Raw genomic sequence first — 18,472 nt, 5'->3', positions numbered from 1 at the left:
GTATATAGGTATCTGAATATATATATGTAAATGCATATGTATAGGTACCTGAATATACATATATATATATATATATATATATATGTAAATGCATGTATATGTGTACCTGAATATATATCTCTCTCTAAAGGTACCTCCAATGTATATATACCTGCTTTTTATTCCCTTAATTTTGTCTGGCCTCTGTTTTCAGACAGTCCCAAAAGGGTATCAATCCTAACACCTGGATTTTAGCACTTCAGCAGCAACATGGCTACAGTGGCTCAAGGAACTGCTGCAGCAACCACTTCCAATTTCCATCTCTAATTTTATTTATCACACTGCCTCTCACTGGGAGTGCACCAGCACAGTTGCTCTGACTCCCACACAATATGAGGATTTAGAATACCTGTGAAGGTTTAATTCTAAACACCTGGCTGCATGTTTACAAAAACTAACCAATAAATAATAAATTTTTTCTTCAGTTCCCCCATCTGAATTAGGCTAAGAACTGAATGCTGTTAAAATCAGCCACCAATAAAAGTGATTTCCTGATCACCCATTTCCCAAGGAAACATCAATTGATATAATTTGAAAATAATATCCAAAATATTCAAAAAGCATAAAAATTGTACACTTCAAAAATATAAAGTACATTTGAAAAAAATAATCAGGACGTGGAATAACTACACCCAATGTCAGTGGATTTAATCAATGCTGTTTTCTTTCCCAATATTCCTCAGTTTCCTGTGAATAAAGTGAGCTCCAAGGAAGATAAAAGTGGTGGTTTATGCTGCAATAATTCTACCAGTAAAGCACTTAAAGCTCAGAAACATTACAAATAGAATCAACATAGTCTCCTAATATTTTAGCAAAAATACTGCAAAAAGAAACTTTGATTACACTCCTGGCTGTCCATTCTAGTCACATATTCTGAAAGCCACAACATTTCAAGCTGGCTCCTACCATTTTTTTTTGGAGACCACCTGGAATTCTGCAACATTATTGACAATTTTGATCAGGTACAAAAGTGATGAGCAGCCAAAGAAATTGAGAGATTAAATAACAATTTACTGTTTTCTTTCTTTCCAACAGACCTGCTCCCAAACATCCACCACAGGTATCCAGGTGCAGCAACACCACGGATGTGAAATGAGTAGAAAAACCTGACACCTTTATTTTAAAAAGTGAAGACAGAAGTTTGCACTATCTTTCAACTCCAGCTGGAGTTCATTTCTATGACAATACTTAGAATTTTTAATGTTTAAAACAGCATTATTTTTAAGAATTCTGAGCTACTGCCTTTGGTGCTGTGCTGTGCTATGGTGCTCTGTATACTTGCTCAGGTACTTGTAAATTATTAATTTATGTTGAATATTTATTACAGTGCAGTGCACTGTAGTAGATATTTTTACCACAGCTGAGTTTTCCTAAAAAGGAAACCTTTTTTTTTTTTTTTTTTTGTAATATTTCACTGAACTTGAATAATTCTGCTCTGTTGGTCCTATGTAGATTTCTTAGTTTTGATCTATTCTTTAAGAAGTGCTGATACAGATCAATGAAATGTGTAAACAGCTCCATCTCAGTGGTTCCTAACCAACTTCTGACTAAATATGGCAGGGTAAAAAGACAAAATCTCTGGTGGAACTCGGTGAAATGCCTGATACCTGCACACAAGGTGTAACCTGTCCTTAACCAAGGGCTCACTCTGTGTTTGCAGCTGTACTGTAATCTCAATTTTCATGTTACTGTTTGAGATCTTCCAGACATCTCTGTGCTCAGAGAGGATGTATCCAGCTGGGAGAAGTCCTCTCACTGGAGAAGTACTGTATATCACAAAACTGTGTTGGTTTTGACCTCATTTTCCTCAAACACGCCCTGGTTAGTACATATTAATGCAGATATCAGGCCTCCCTGTGCCATCTCCTTTTTGATGCTTTGCTAATTAAATTCAACCATCTCATTGTTGTCCTGATTAGACTGGCAGTGCATTACACCCAGGGCTGGGGGAAAGCCAAGAATTGCAAAGAATTACATTTTAAGACTCAACTTTTATATTATTTCTTTTTGCCTCACCGCTCTGCTTATCACCTGTATTTTGCATATTTACTACTGTCTTGTATTTAACTTCTACAACGTTGCTCCTGGTTTCTTAATTCCCAAATCAAAATGTGTATTTTAATACATAGACTTGGATTATCCAAAAAAAAAAAAAAAAAAAGAAAAGTTCATCTCTGCTCTGTGATTACACACCTGATCTCTTCTGTGCCTTCTCAGTAGCACTGCTGAATACAGTTTCACTTGTAAAAACAAGAATTTCCAAATATCAGTTGAAGCAGAGGGAGAAGGGACTATCACCTTTAATAGGCTGGTTTCCTCATTGCTTGTGGTTTTTGTTTCCTTAAGCAAAAATAAAAGCATTGATAGAAACTTGCATCTGGCTTCAGGAAGTGTAATTGTATTTCATTTGCCCAGTTATCCCCTCTCGTAGCAACACAACCTTCATGCTTATTGATAAAAAAAACAAAATCAGCCCCAGCTTAGCTTGGTGCTGAAGAGCAAAGGAAAAGTTTCACAAATGTATTTCAGTTCTTAAAACACCTCCAAGAGCAGCAACAGGGCTTTATGTGTGGAGAATGACAACAGAAGGATGCAAACATGCCAGGCTCAGCAATGTGGGGGAACCAAAATGATGCTTTTTATGTATTTACATATTTCTGCATTTAAAACACTCATTTTTTTGTATCTGCAGTGGGGGGTTCCTCCATTTGAAGCAGCCACAAGAGCTGGGTTTGCTTGTTTTGAATGCTCCCATTTTATCAGAATTCTTCTGCAAACTGCTGAAAACCATAAGATGAAACTGTGAGTAGTGAAAGGTGACATGAAATGACTAAAAAGTGGCTGTAATCAGCACCAGGAGTTCTGAATTTAACAGGAGCAGCTTGGGTAAGGCTTTGCACGTGTATAAACTTAAACTTGACCGACCTAGGCAGGCTTAAAAGTATAGAAAATAGAAATATCCATACAGGGCACCCACACCACGTGTCAAATTCCTCAACTATTCCCACTAAAACAAGCACAGGTATCCAGTGACACGGAATTTAGTCCAACAGGTAAGAAGAACATATTATTTACCAGACTTACCATCTAAAACATGGCTAAACTTTGAGATTTCTAGAGTCTGGGGAAAAAAAAAAAATCCCAATTCTCTATCTGAAACAAAGGCAACAAAACCCTAAGATGCTGTAAAAATTAATGCCATTACTTGACACCAAAAAAAAGTTCTTAGTGAATAGGACAGGCTGTTTTTTTTTCATAGCAAAATGTGGGTGCAATGGAGGTAACAGCCATAAAATGTAGAATCCTTGCAGTCAGCAATTTGGAAATTTTATATTTATACTTGCAAAATTCTACAGGCAGAAAAGGACCCGTACCTTGGTGGTGGGATGGGACAACAAACAACACACGACAACAGGAGATGACACCAAATGATCCACCAAATCCTTCTCTTTTTTGGAGGGGAGTTTTCTCAGCTGTAGCTGGTTTGAGGTGTTTTCACACCTAATTAGTGCCTTCATGATTACAAATGCAGATGGCATGGAAAATTCCACTTGGAAAGCAGGTGAATGGTTTTACACCTGTAAGGGCAGTGTAGGCAAATAAATTCCTGGGGGATCCACCAGGTGTGAAATCCAAGGTGTGCTCCTTGCACAGGCACAAGTCCTGTCATAATAAATTCAATTCTGTCATTATAAACTCAGTCCTGTCATTATAAATTCCTCCACCTCCCTGCTCAGCAATCTTTGACTTCTAAATCACCTTGAATAATCAAGGTAACACCAATCTTTAAATCCTCAGTATTTTATGGTTCTCAATTTATCTTTGTGGGAGATTTTTTTATGCTGATTCTTCCTTTCTGTCTTCCCCCACACCCATATTCCAGCCTCCCACCTCTGGAATGCTTTCCAGAGGGGAGGCAGGAGCAGAGTGAGCTCTCCCTAAAGCAATGCTGCCTTTATGCTAATCAATAGAACAGAAAGTACAAAACACCAAAGAAAATGAATAAATAGGCAGTAAACAAAAGGAAAATTGCATATTTACCATCTTTCTCTCCCATCAAGTCCCTTGGGTTTAGTTTTCCTACATTGTTTGTAAAAGCTAGCAATTATCAGGGTAGCAAGATTTATCTTCTTTTAATTTCATGGAATATTTTAAAAGCCTTTTCAGAAGCTCAGAGAAGAAAGAGATGCAGAGCTTTTTCCTTTGTTTCAATTCTGGTTTCTTCTGATCATTTGAGTATGCAATATTCTATTTTATTAACTTCCAATCAAACAACAGCAGTTTCCAATTTAACTATAAATTACCATGTAACAGTAAACAAATTCATTCTTTATCTCACTCTGCAAAACATCATTTTCTAAACTCAGTAAGGCTGAAACTCGTTCTGCACAGAGCCCATCCTTCCACACAACGAGACCACACATAAATATACCCCATCAATTACAGGCAGCTGCCCTTTTCACACAGCACTTCTAACAGAAATTAAAAACCTAGAGCAGATTGAACCTTTGGAACTCTTGGAATTCAGTTCATTCAGGAATTTAATATCCAACATCATCATCATCATCATGACAAAAGATACTTTTCTTTTCCATGACCCTCTCTTATTTTTTTAAGCAATGTGCAAAACCACGTGTATCTGTAGAGGTGAGCAATACATTTTCCTGCTTTACTAAACGTCTTAATTCTTACCTATTTAAATTTATTGCTTTTAATGTACTTAGGAATAATTGGGGAAGGGTCTGGAGCAGCTGAGGGAGCTGGGAAGGGGCTCAGGCTGGAGAAAAGGAGGCTCAGGGGGGACCTTGTGGCTCTGCACAACTCCCTGACAGGAGGGGACAAGGTACAAGGGACAGGATGAGAGGAAATGACCTCAAGTTGCAGCAGAGGATGTTTAAATTGGATATTGGGAAAAAAAAATTTCCCTTGAAGAGGATTTTTCTGCCTGTATGTTCTCACTGCTCCAAGAACACAGACCAAAAATTAAAAGTTCAATCCAACAGATTGCCTTTTGTATGTGCCATGGATTAGATTATGCTGGATTTGCAGGAAAAGACTGAATTTTTTCTAATTTTTTTTTAAAGCAACTTGAATTTTGCATTTCTCAGTGCTTTACTTTGCAATCTTGAGGTTACTTGATATAAAGACCTCTAAAACTACTTTTTAAACCTCCAAACCATCACTCTCAGGAACAGGTCTGAAAAGACCTCATTTAAAAAAGATTTAAAAGATAAAGATTATTTATATATTTATCATATATCATTTGCTTTTATTTAGTAAATATACCAGATTATTCTACCTTTTAAACTGGAAATTGCTACTTGAGTCCAAAAATCAAAAGCAAAAATATATCAATATATATTTTTCACGGAGATTCATTAATTTAGCCTAATTTTCTGTAAGAATTTTAGATGCCTTAACAATCTGAACATATTTTTCACTTCTAGAGCTGAAGCTAAATTTGTTCCACAAGCAGCTCATGATTTGAAATAAAGAAGCATCTCCTTGGAAAATTTAAAGATGACTATTAACAAGGTTAGGTAAGAAATGCTAATTTTTTGTTTACTAAAGGGACAGTCATGAAAGCAAAAGAGGTCTTGAAGAAGAAAATGAAGCAGTAGAGAAGAAAAAAAAAAAATCAGCATTTAGTTTCCAGAAGCTTTGTAATATCCTCAGGGGAATGCCAAAAAGTATTTTTGTTTATTTGAATTTCTTGTTATACATCCAGCCCTGTGTACAAGAGAGTTCTGTAAGGATTTGGAATCTCTAAATCCCAGGGATGCACTTAAATACAGGAGGAGCTGCTGAAGAGGAGGCTGAGCTCCAAAATTTAGAGTGCCAAGGACTCAGAAATCTGAATAATAGATGTGAAACAGGCAAGTCACAGCATTTTGGGCCAAATATTAATCTTTTCACTTTCTTGACAGGAAAAATTAAAGTTATCTGAGGCATCATCTCCAAACTGAGAAACAGAAGTTTTCCTCTTAGTTTTTCCTTCTTGACTTGTAGCAAATCAAATTATTTTACAAATAAGTAAAAATCATAACAAATGAACTCAGAAGCAGAAAACCTCTATTTAGAGATTATTTAAACCTAGCTGTGAAAACTTCTGGTTTTTTTTATAATACTGAAAGGCAAAGAGGAAAGAATCTCCCTTTTCACAAGAAATAAAACAAAACCTGAACCCAGCAAAGTCTCCCACTGGTTGTTACAGCTGCAGGTCTGGGTTCCCCCTTCCTGCAGCCCCAGGAGCACAGAGTGGAAAAATCACCCTAAATCCTGTTTGAAAGGTGGAATCTCCATCCCACCCCCATCTAATCCAGGGTGCTGCTGCCTGGAATTAAATTATCAAATCAGGTTTTAACAAAGCATCGAGTGCCAAAGTTCTTTAATGGCCCTGCTGCTCCTCCCAGCCCACACAAAGGATGCAAAGCAGAGGCATCTCACTGGTACAGAAACCATTAATTTGATTTTAGCACCAAGTAAAGCAGGAAGTAAAGCCCAGTCACTTGGAAACTGCAACAAGTAGATGGTTTGGGAGAATTTTTAGGCAGTCTGCACGAGGCATACATATTTATATTAAATATAGGTCAGGGACAGCTGAGAAAATTAATCAAACTCCTTGTTTATCAGGGGTATAATCTTGGAGTGCATTAGTATTGTATGAAAAATATATTAATTCAATGAATACATTCATTTTGTAGAACTTTTTTTCCCTAAAAATGTGGTTTGGGCACATTTTGGACTATCCCTTCCTCTCCAGTTACCTTCAAGCTATTGCCTGTAATTATTAACCAAAATTAAACCAAAATAACAGCTCTGAAGACAGAAAATGGTGTGGATTTAAGGCAGCAGGGAGATTTTACAGAATTCCAGCATTCTGTAAGGATTCTGTAAGGTGCAGCAAACTACAGGGTAATCACTTTAATGTTATTTTTATGTTTGAAACTTTCTGGAATTTCCAGTGTCAAGCAGGGCTGTCCTTGTCCACAGCCAGAGGGGAAAGTGGCTGGGATTGAGGGTCTCTGTTTTAGCACTCCCTCCAAAGCACTGTCAGCCCCTAAAAAAAGCACATTTCCTGTTCAGTTCCCTCCAACCTTGGCCCTTCCACATCCAGCAAACTCTCTCTTCACATATTTTGATTTGATCACTTTGGGGTTGTTTTCCTTCCTTGCCATTCCTTCCTTCATTTTGTTGTATCCACTTTGTGCTCTTGTGTCTTCGTGGCTCCCCCAGACAGTTTTATCTAATCCCAAGCCTAAAGGTGTTTATAGAGGAAGATTTTATAAAAAACCTCTCCAGGGAATCTCTTTTTTTCTTTTTTTTTCTTTATTTTCTCCCCCTCTTTTGTGTCTGGTTTCTGTGATGAAGCTTTGCAATCTCAGACAAACACTATAAATCTCCAGGAGCTCCACCATAAATAACAGCAAAGACAGTGAAATGGATTGATTGGGATGGATGAATTACACTGTCAGGATGTTCCCAGTTTGGGTTTCATTTCTCCTGCAGCTTTGACTTTTCTCCACTATTGAAATAAGAAGATTTCTCCATTCTGTGAGGTGGCCCCTGAGCACAACCTCAGCATTGTCTGTTTACATCCTCCCCACTACTGAAGTTTCTCAGGGCTGTAACAAAACCTGGTTTTTCCAACAGGAGGTCTGGTTACTGCTGCAATTTTAACCTTTTTCACTTCTCATTTCACCACTTCAGCCAATGATGACAATTCCCCAAAAAACTACAATTGCAAAGCCAGTACTTCTCCCAGCAGCAAATTCTAATCACAGATTATTTAAATTATTTTGTGTGGGGGCTCCATTAGTGTGAGGCTCATCCAAGTCAGCATTTTCACCACCTGACTCCAGTAGAATGGGTGCAGCTACAAACACTTCACACCAAAAAATAGGGCCAAACTTTTATAGAAAAGTCCATGACACAACACAACAGAGTGGAAATCAAAGTCATAATAATTTCTGAGAGAGAATATAGCCACTAGAGTGCCAGAATGCTTTAAATACAGATATGAAATCAATTTGGCAATTTGGTTCTTGGTGAACAAAGCTCAACTCATCAGATACCAAAGAACTTGGTTGCCTTTCTTACAGAATGTGCTGTAGACATAAAACCAATAAAAACCTCGTGGTAGAAAGAATGTGTTGAGGTGGCCAAGAGGGCCCTCGCAGGAATTGGTTAGAAAGGAACCTCAGGGATATAAAAAATATGAAATAAGAGATGAAGGAAAGGTAAAGGCACAAGCAAAGATTCTGGCACAGTTTTTACAACCTGTGATGGGAAAAAGTGCAGGGAACCCCAAAGGGAAGGGGACAGCCACCAGGACAGTGACTGGGAAGGAATGAATCTGCCATTTGTTAAAAAGAACTTTACAAAAGGATTGTTGAGGGTGACAGGATCTCCTATTCCTGAACCAAGAGTGTTTCCTGTTAGACATGGGAACTTCTCTTCATGATTGGAATTTTAGGCCAAACGGGGAACAATTGTTCAAATGTTCTAAGTGGGAAAGATGAGCAGGTGGATTTGATACAACCACTCTTGGTAAATGTGTGTGTGTGGATGGGAATTACCCCTGTGTGTGTGTGTGTGGATGGGAATTACCCCTGTGTGTGTGTGAATTACCCCTGTGTGTGTGTGTGGATGGGAATTATCCCTGTGTGTGTGTGTGTGTGGATGGGAATTACCCCTCTGTGTGTTTCCTTCACAGCTGCCTCTGCCCCTTCCCTTCAAACGTTGCCCAGGGCTGGGAGAGGCCAGGAAGAGTGAGACATGAGCATTCAGCTGCCTTGTGGCCACTGAGTTGTTTTACACCTTTTCTCTGTGTAGGAAAATTCATCATTTTTGGGTTTTTTAACCCAGTTGGAGACTCTGCACTGACTGTGTGCAGCAAAACTGAAAGGCTTCCCTGAGCCAGGTGAGTTCTCTGGCTTGCTCAGATCCTGCTGGATGGATGAACTGAGAAGAGGAACATCTACCACACAAAGAGTCACTGCAGCTCTGGTCTCTCGTGGACAGACCTCTGGACTGTACAGGAATGATAATATGACTGATCCTCTTGAAGGGACCTTGGGAACATATTCACAGGAGGAGAGCAGCGTGTGCCATGGCCAGGAACAGGGGCCATGGTGGAGGAAAGGGACAATCATGTGTGGATCCCATAGCCTGGCACCTCTGACCCACAGAGATATTACAGCTTTAGGGGACACCAGTGCTCAAGGCACCCCAATGCCATCAAGGTGTGTGGGAGCAGAATCCATTTCTATTCCTGGCAGTGTGACTGGCCCAGAGACCCCTGCATCCTCAGCACTGAGTATCTCAGAAATGGGAACTCCAGAGACCCCAAAGGACACCATGGGGCTGTCAGGATTGCTGCTGTAGAGACAGAAGCCATCAGAATGCCCTGCCTGCTCTCTCAGCCAGCTTTTCTCCTGTGGGACTGCTGAGAGCTGAACAACAGCAGCTACCAACCACCACAGCAGCACTGCTCCATCACCAACTCTGCATCATTACAGAAATTTGCTGCAGAACATCTCAACAAGGGCAATGTGCTAAACCCCTCCTTTAATTAAGACAAAATAAAAGCCTTAATAAGACTTGTCTCAGCTCGTCTCTGTGCTTCCCAGCCCTGAGATGATTTGGGAACTGGAGAGCCAAGGGGTTCTCAGCAAGGCTGGTTCACCCTTTAACAGCCCTGGAGGGCCAGTGCAGAATGGAGCCTGACCTTGGATTCCTGGGGCCCCAGTGAGGTCAGGCCACCACTGAGAGCTGCTGTGCCAGATATTTTGGATCATTTTCAAACTGGTACCAGTGACTTGAGGTCATTTAGGTCCCTGTGAGGGGTTATTTGAGGCCATTTGGGGTTATTTAAAGTCATTTGAGGCCCTGATCAGGGTTACTTGAGGTCATGGGGGTCATTTGAGGTCACAGGGGTTACTTGAGGTCATTTCAGCATCTTTTTATCTTCCAGGGGTTACTTTAGGTCATTTGAGAGCCTGTTTGGGGTCACTTGAGGTCATTTGAGGCCCTGATGGGGGTTACTTGAGGTCATAGGGGTCATTTGAGGTCATTTGAGGCCCTGATAGGGGTTATTTGAGGTCATAGGGGTTATTTGAGGTCACAGGGGTTACTTGAGGTCATTTTAGCATTTTTTAATTTTCCAGGGGTTACTTTAGGTCATTTGAGAGCCTGTTTGGGGTCACTTGAGGTCATTTCAGGCCCTGATCGGGGTTACTTGAGGTCATAGGGGTTATTTGAGGTCACAGGGGTTACTTGAGGTCATTTTAGCATTTTTTAATTTTCCAGGGGTTACTTTAGGTCATTTGAGAGCCTGTTTGGGGTCACTTGAGGTCATTTCAGGCCCTGATCGGGGTTACTTGAGTTCATAGGGGTCATTTGAGGTCATTGGAGAGCCTGATTGGGGTTATTTGAGGTCACAGGGGTTACTTGAGGTCATTTTAGCATTTTTTAATTTTCCAGAGGTTACTTTAGGTCATTTGAGAGCCTGTTTGGGGTCACTTGAGGTCATTCGAGGCCCTGATCGGGGTTACTTGAGTTCATAGGGGTTATTTGAGGTCATTTGAGAGCCTGTTTGAGGTCACTTGAGGTCATTGGAGTAATTTTTAATTGATCCAGGGGTTACTTTAGGTCATTTGGCATTACTTGAACAGGAAGTTCCAGTGATGAATGGGTTAAAATGTCATTGTCTGCTTTATTCTCTGGATTTTTCTGCCCTGTCTGATGCAGGGACCAGACTTGGGAAAGTCAGGGGGCTGTGTTTCAAATGTTCCAGGTTGTTCAAAAGGGTTTAGTTAATAATAACTAGGGTTTGTAAAAACAAATGGAGAAATAAGAAGAGGAGACCTTGATTTCATTTCTCTCCCTTTATTCAAATCAAGTTGCAGGAGTCCTCTGTCTCCTTCTGGAATTTGTGGATTTTCCTGACACACTCTGGAGGAGCAGGAATAAAGTCAAGAGAAAAGGCTCTCAGCAGTGACTGCTGAACAGGAATTTTTCCAAATTTCACCTCTCAGGACGTTTCCCTCCAGCAGCCTCCCAGAGAGCTGCAGGTCCCAGTAAATAACTTTTCTGGTTTTTCTCCTCTAAAGGCATCACTCCATAAGCATGGACAGCAGGCTGTACTGTACAGCAAAGCACAGGCATTAAATAATAAAAATTATATCATTTCAAACACTTCAATTCCTGGATTAACAAATAGAATTGATTTATTAAGGCAGAAACTCTGGAAGCTCCTGCTGGCTGGGACAGCAATTCCCAGTAAATGAGAAGAATTATTGTGCTCCATCCTGCTCCCCAGAGCTGAATCTTCACTCCCAAACCTCCATTCCATGATTTCCATCCTCCTTCCCTCTTCCAGAGCTGCATTTGTCCCTCACCTCAGGGAGCTGCCACAACCAGCTCACCACCAGCTCAGGTTGATGTTGGGAGTTCAGGGACAGAATTCCATCACTACTCACAATTCCCAAACAAGGCAGCACTGGGAACAGGCGAGCTGTGAGGGGAGAGAAAAAAAACATTTTCAGTTCCATAAAATTAGTGCAAAACCAAATTTTATCCCACAGCTTTTAAGTGATACTTCAAGTTTTAAGTTCCATACTATAATTGCACATTATCCTGGACACCTTTAAGAAAAACATTAGAAAAGCTTCAGCTTATCCAACACATGCCCAACCCTCCCTGGACCCTTGCACTCCTGCAGGAGCCTCCATCAAGCTGATTTATTTTTATTTTAATCTCAGCTTGTTTTACAGGTCATCAATTTCATTTCTCAGTGCTTTGGGTGCTCCCCTCTTCTCAATTAGGATAACATTACATCCATCAATTCTTATCTCTGAATCTTCAGCTTCTCATTCAGCCACCCAGCAGTCGAGATCAGAGCTTGCCAGCACCTTATCAGCTGCAGCCCTGTTGATTTAATTATACCATCCATTTGTTAATATTTACTCAGCCATTACTAAACATATCCAATTTTGTTTGCTAACACACATCCGTGCCTGGTGTGAAACCAAATCCAGGCAATCATGCCTATCTCCTGTTTCATGGTAATCTGCAAATAAAACTAAATGTTGTAGCTTGATTTAAAATGTGGATTATAAGCAAGGAAGGCTCCCTATTTTATCCTGTATCGACTCCTAATTTTCTGACACCCTGCTCCCAGTGAAGGAAAGGTAACGAGAGGAGGTCTAATTACAAAACCACTACCATGGAAGCTTCAGTGCCCTGAACACTTAGAGGTTATTCCAGTTATTGCTATGATATCAGCAGGGCTTTATCCACTGCTCTGTTTTTCAGTCACAATTACACAATTCTCCACTTTTCTGAGCCCATGCCATTGCCATCATTCTTTTGGGCAAATGAGTTTCCATTTAGCAGCAGCTCTCCTTTGCCCAAAGGACTCAGGAATGTATCAGGGCAGGATTAACATGAGGATAAAAATTAATCTGCTCACTTTATATTTTCCATTCCAGCACCATCAATCAATGGCAGGACCTTGTCCTCCACCTGCAGCCCTGAACAGTTGTGTGACCTCCCAGATTTTTACCATCCCAAGAAGCACTTGGTGAGCTCAGGTACTTAACCATATCCAAGTGACCAGCAAAAGTAGCTAAGATCATCATTAAAAGTATAGAAGAAAAAGGAAATTAACCTGCTGCAAAATCAGGACATCATTATCACTATTAAAAAAAAATCAATTAAATTAGTTCAATGCCACATCAAATTCTAAGCAAGAACCTGCCAATGGTAACCCAGCTCTAACATGGGGGAGATCTGAAAATATTTGACCTCTTGGAGACAGGGAATAACACCATAAATATATTTTAAACCCTTGATGTACTCCTAAGGGCTTTCTGAAACCTCTGTCTCATGTCAGTGGAGGGTAAGAGGCAGACAGGCACAGAAACAACCACTGAGAAATCCAAATTCCAATTCCTCTACTGCCTTCACTATCCATCAGTCCACATTACACCCATCTTTTACACCAAATGTTCTTCTTCTTCCTGCTGAATTCCCAATTCTGGCACAAGGGTGTGACCTTTATATGTCCAGACATCAGCTGGAAATTATGAAAATCTAAAGGCCCTGGGCTTACATCCCAGTTCCAAAACAGACAACGTGTGGCTCTGAAAATAAGTTTCTTTCCCCTTGGGTAAAGCCTTAAAACACCGGTTTTTTTCTTAAATCCAAAGCTATTTAAGAGGATTTTATTTTTGTCACCTGTTGCTGAAGGCCAGTGTCTTCCTGGGAGTTTTAACACTGTGGAGTTGTTCCCTGGAAGAGCTTCCAGCAGCTTTTAATGCCTCTAATTACCCATTACCTCCAGCACAAATGGGGAGTTCTTCCCTCTGCACCTTTCTTAGGTGAATGTCTGCACCTGCCCCCATCACAGCATCACAAAAGCAGCAGGGAGCTCGGGAGGGCTCCAGTCCCAGCAGGAGCTCAGGGATTTCTCCAGTGCAGGGTGGGCACAGGCAGGGATGGAGGATGGGACATTCTCCCTGCTCTGCACACAGCCCTGGGATTGTCCCAACACCTAGAAACTTCTCCTGCTTGAGCTCGTGTCTGCTCTCAGCTTCTCAGGGGACTTCCAGCATCTGTAGGACCGGACTGAGTCAAGTTTAAAACTTCAATAAATGTGTGTTTTGCATTCTCATCCTTCCTCCCTTTTTATTGAAGGCTGTGCCTCACATGCTCCATGCACACCAGTGGTTCTTGGCTGATCCACTTCCTCATTTAGTTTCAAATCCCTCTGGTTCTCCAAACTTTAATCAGAAATGGGAAATAAAAATGGATACAAGGTAACAAATAAATAAATTAAAAAAAAAAATACTGGGAAAGAACCCTATAATATTTTAGCCCGCCACCTAAAGAAATAGTTCATCAGGATAATTCTTTTACTTTTTTCTTAAATGATTAAAAGATCATCCCACTGTGCTGATTTTCAGCTGACATCCTCTGTCAGTATGATTGTCCTGGCCCTCAGGATGGTACCACAGCATCTGTCACGTCATATGGCATTTTACATATTCTATATATAGTTCTATACATCACAAAATCCCAGAATGGTTTGGGTTTGAAGGGATATTCAAGATCACCTGCTTCCAATCCTCTGCCATAGCCAGGGACACCTTCCACCAGTATCTTAAAATTTATAAATGCAAGACTTTAAAAGTCTTCCCGATTATCAAGTCCAGCCTCCTGCTGTTACAACCAACCACATTCTTTTATGCCTTTCAAAAATTTAGCACAGAGAGTTCTCAGTGTAATGAGAATTTTGCCCCTGCTAACTGGATGGCTACTCTAAAAATCTCCCCGTGCTGTGTAGAAAACCTATTTGTACTGAGGCAATTCTCTTTTTCTGGTTCTTTGCATTACAGTCAGACCCAAATCTGAGAGGTGATTAATTATCTGTATTTATCTCTCAGAGGTTACAAGTAACAAAAGTGTAGGAGTATCTCAATTAGTGAGTCTTCAATGCCATGCTTGGCCAAATAACATTCAATCACATCAAAACCAAGTCCCAGCTATGTTTGTTTTTTCACTTCTTAATGAGAAATCATTTATGTTTATCACAGTGCTTTTCCAAATCCTGGGATGTATTTGATCCCACCAGCAAACAGAACAACCCCCCTGGAAATGTGTCAGTGACACTGGTTAAACTCACATTAAAACCTTGCTGTCTTGGAAATAGCAAAGTATCATGTAATTCCAAACACAACATTTTACTGCCTTACCCAGTCACTGAGATAATAATTCAATACCATATCAGTACATTTACTAAATGTGTAGTAAAAAATGTAAATGGAGCAAATTCAGCTTAAAGCAGCGTTTCAAACCCTGGCTCCTTGGTTGCAAATATCTGCATTGACAAAGATGAAAACACAACAATACAAAATTTGGTTTTTTTCAAGCCAAGACAGACAATCCTAACATCCACTTCTACAAGAAATTCAGAATAAATCTTACAAATTTTGAGACAATAAAGACATAAGAAAACGTTCACCAGTGACCCCAGCAGTTCTTGGAATACATTCAGCAGTCCAAGAATGATGGACGGGTCATGAAAGAAACCAGGACACACCATTCCCTCCTGCACCCTTCACCGAATTTCCAGGCAGGACAGCACAGCTGCATGTGGGGCTTCAAACTGCTCAGTAAAACCAGCACTGGTCACCAAAATAAATACTGGGGAAAATCAGCAGAAGGCATTTGATGAACACGTGGATGCTCCAAGGAGCAGAACTACTGAAATTCTGTGGCTGTCCCAGCAAACAGGACAAAATTCCAACACCGAAATTCCAAGAGAGAAAGGAGAAATAACTTCTGAGGATGACCAGAACTCGAGGAAGAACAAGCCAAGAGAGTTAAGGAGAGTCTTTCAGTGGGAATTCAGGTGTTCAGCAGGGCCTGCTGGAGCCCAACACCAATTTTATCAATCTCCTCTCCATCCTGAGCTCGGTGATTGCCAACCCCGGGGTGGATGGGGTCAAACAATGCAGCAATCAGCACACGGGGATTTTTATGGATTTACAGCACAGCTGCTGAATCCCAAAAGAAACCTCTGTGCTGAGGGTCTGTGATTCCTGGGCTGAGCCCTTTTAGCCCCCAGGATGGGGGTTTGGTGACAGCCTAGAAATTAAACACTTAATTACCCACTAGAGAACCCTGGGACTAAAGTGGCATTATTTTGGATGGTCTGTAGAAAATTCCTGAAATTCTGTAAAGGAAAAGCAGTGCCTAGTGCAGATTGATTTAATTCAGAGCCACTTTTCCTTCAGCATTCTGCTTTTAACCAGAGCTGCTGCACACTGAACTCACCTGCCAGAGCTACTTCACTGCAGCTCTTTAATCCTTCAGGAAAACGACTTAAAACCTGACCTCCAACAAACAGAGGCTGGCATTTGACTACAGTTTGGATTTTCAGTGAGAATGGCTCAATTCCAGCTCCAAGGGGAGATAATCAGTAGGATGCAGAGCAGAGTGTACAGTGAGGTACAGTGAATCTTTGCTTTTGAATACAGAGAAATAGGTTTTCTTCACAGAATTCACATGAAGGGGAGAGGTCTGGCAAGGGGAAGGTGCCTGCTGATTGCCTGGCAGTTAAGGGGAAGTCAGAAAGAGCTTAGCTCGGGACAGAGGGGTTTAAATAAAGATAATAATTCTGTTTGATTTCATTCTTTGCAAATCTAAGAGTACATACATGGATTAGTGAAGGGAAAAAAAATTATTATTGGTTAGAGCCAAGTCCCTACAGACCTTCAGAAGGACATAAAGAAGACCCAAAGCAGAAAGCTCCTCTCTTTAGCTAAGTTTCTATGGCTTTTCTATATCATATACAAAATCAATTCTCAGTATACCTGGTTTTTCCACTTCCTTTATTTTCTCCCTTTTAGCTCTCTATGGATGCCTGCAGAGTGAGTTTTATCTAAAATTTGCAAACACAACAGCTAAGCCTGATATAAAAGAAGATACACTGATAATTGAATTTTGGAAGCACAATAGCATCTCATTGATGGTATTTTAACATTGTAATAGCAATTATAATGTAAATGAAATTTACAGAACATTGTGTAACACCGTTATTAAAACATTTAAACAACATAATAAAGCTATTTAGCACTTCTAAATCTGTTCATTCAGACCAGAACATTTTCTTACCCTCCTTGAATTATTAAAAAAAAAAAAAAGCCTCTGCATTGTTAGAGCCAATGGAATTGTTCTCCATTCATTGCTTCTCCTATGGAAAGCAAAGCACAAAACATTTTTTTCCAAAAAACAGTTGGAACACTGATTTTAGTTACACAGCATTAAGCCACTGCTGTAGAAGACTAATCTTCAAGTTTAATAACACAATGTTCTGATATTTAGTTTAACCTTTATTACTTCAACAACAGAACCCCAATTCTCAGTTTGCTGTTTCCTGTGACAGATTATTCAAAGTTCTAGAAGACCTGATATCATTATTACAATCAAATATTTCAGATATGGCCTTCTTCAGAAACTTAGAATGGCTGCAGAGCCATTTCATAAAAACACCTTTTAAAGGAAACAGAACAGGATCAAATTGTTTGTATCCTTTGAGTTGTCAATAATTTTAACTCCTTTTTGCTAAAAAAAAAAAAAAAAAATTAAAAAGAGCTGGACCTGTTTTTTAGATTTTGCATTTTGCAAATGTAAAATGTTTAGATTTTACAAATGTAAAATGTTTAGATTTTACGTTTTTATGGTTCTGTTTATCAGCCAGATAAAGGAAATATTAACCCAATATCAGCTCAAAGGAAATATTCTTCAGGTAAATCCCCAACACTGGAACAGTCCCAGGATCATGTGGAGAAGCCCCAAACAGCCACATGGATGGAGAGGGGAAACAAGGACAGGGAAGGCTGAAAAAAAAAAATGCAAAATCAAAATATGAAGAACAAACCTAGAGGCAAGGGCAAAACAAAAGATAAGAACAGAACAACTGAGCACAGCTGCTGCAAAAATTACTTGCAAGGAGGATGAAAAGGGGATACAGGAGGGAACAAGACTGGAGAGAAAAGGAAGGAAAGGAGAATAAATCACATCAACTTTTGTCAAGTTGAGCTTTTGTATTTCACTCCACTATTTCCCTGGAAAAGTTTGCAGCTCCACTGCAAATGATCAGTCAGAAAGAGGGAGTAGGGCAAAATCCCAACCCGAAAGTGCAGCTAAAAAGGAAAGAAACAGAGAGGTTGTAGAAAAGAAACAGAAATAATGAAGAGTTCTGGAGGAGAGGAAGGGAAGATGAAGGAGAAACTCTTCCCCCAGGTGCTCAGTGGAAGGACAGATGGAAATCACCCTGGATAGTGGGAAATTCTGACTTGATGCAAGAAAAGAAATTTGTTTTACCATGAAGGGAAATAACCTGGAATTGGAATGCAGAGAAGCTTCCAAACTCAACTGAGTTGATCCAGCCTGGACCCAGATTTGTGGTTCTACCCCAGAACCCTCTGTCAGAGTGGGAAAACCTCCAGAGTTTGGTACCATTTCTAACAAGAAATGAATCTTTCAGCTAGAGGGATTAAATTTGGTTTTCCCTTGGTTTCACACAAGGGATCTGACCTTTCACAGGAAATGTGATTATTAGATGAAAACAATGAAGCTGGGAGGGTGAAGGTCACATCTTTGTCTCTGGAAATGAATTCTTCATGTACAGTCTGAGCTGCTCAGTCAGAAATGTGCAGGCAGTCCTTCTGCAGGGCGCTAACACCTTTATTTTCAGCACTGAAGGCAGTGAATAAATGATGAGTCCATTGGTGGAGACATTCACCAATTAACCAGCAGCAGCTGTTTGTCTTCTTTTCTTAGGGTACAATTGATTAAAATTGCATGGTTCATTGAAACAGAATTCTCTTCTACTTCACCAAAGGGGGAGAGCAAACTTCTC

At 40.2% G+C, this 18,472-nt stretch overlaps 1 protein-coding gene across 1 annotated transcript in view; it reads left to right on the top strand.

Moving 5' to 3' along the window:
• ADAM12 (ADAM metallopeptidase domain 12) overlaps positions 1 to 2,421 on the top strand; it is a 174,088-nt gene extending 171,667 nt beyond the window's left edge. Inside the window, exon 23 of the mRNA XM_088169446.1 lies at positions 1,075 to 2,421. Coding sequence (XP_088025572.1) covers positions 1,075 to 1,135 — 61 coding nt within the window. The 3' untranslated portion in view covers positions 1,136 to 2,421. The remainder of the gene's footprint in view (positions 1 to 1,074) is intronic.
• The last annotated feature ends 16,051 nt before the right edge of the window (positions 2,422 to 18,472 follow it).

Source organism: Sturnus vulgaris, chromosome 8 (assembly GCF_052056855.1).
Source record: "Sturnus vulgaris isolate bStuVul1 chromosome 8, bStuVul1.hap1, whole genome shotgun sequence".
In the NCBI taxonomy this organism is placed as follows: Eukaryota; Metazoa; Chordata; class Aves; order Passeriformes; family Sturnidae; genus Sturnus; species Sturnus vulgaris.
The sequence above is the reverse complement of the archived record's forward strand: the minus strand, read 5'-3'. Positions and strand labels throughout refer to the sequence as shown.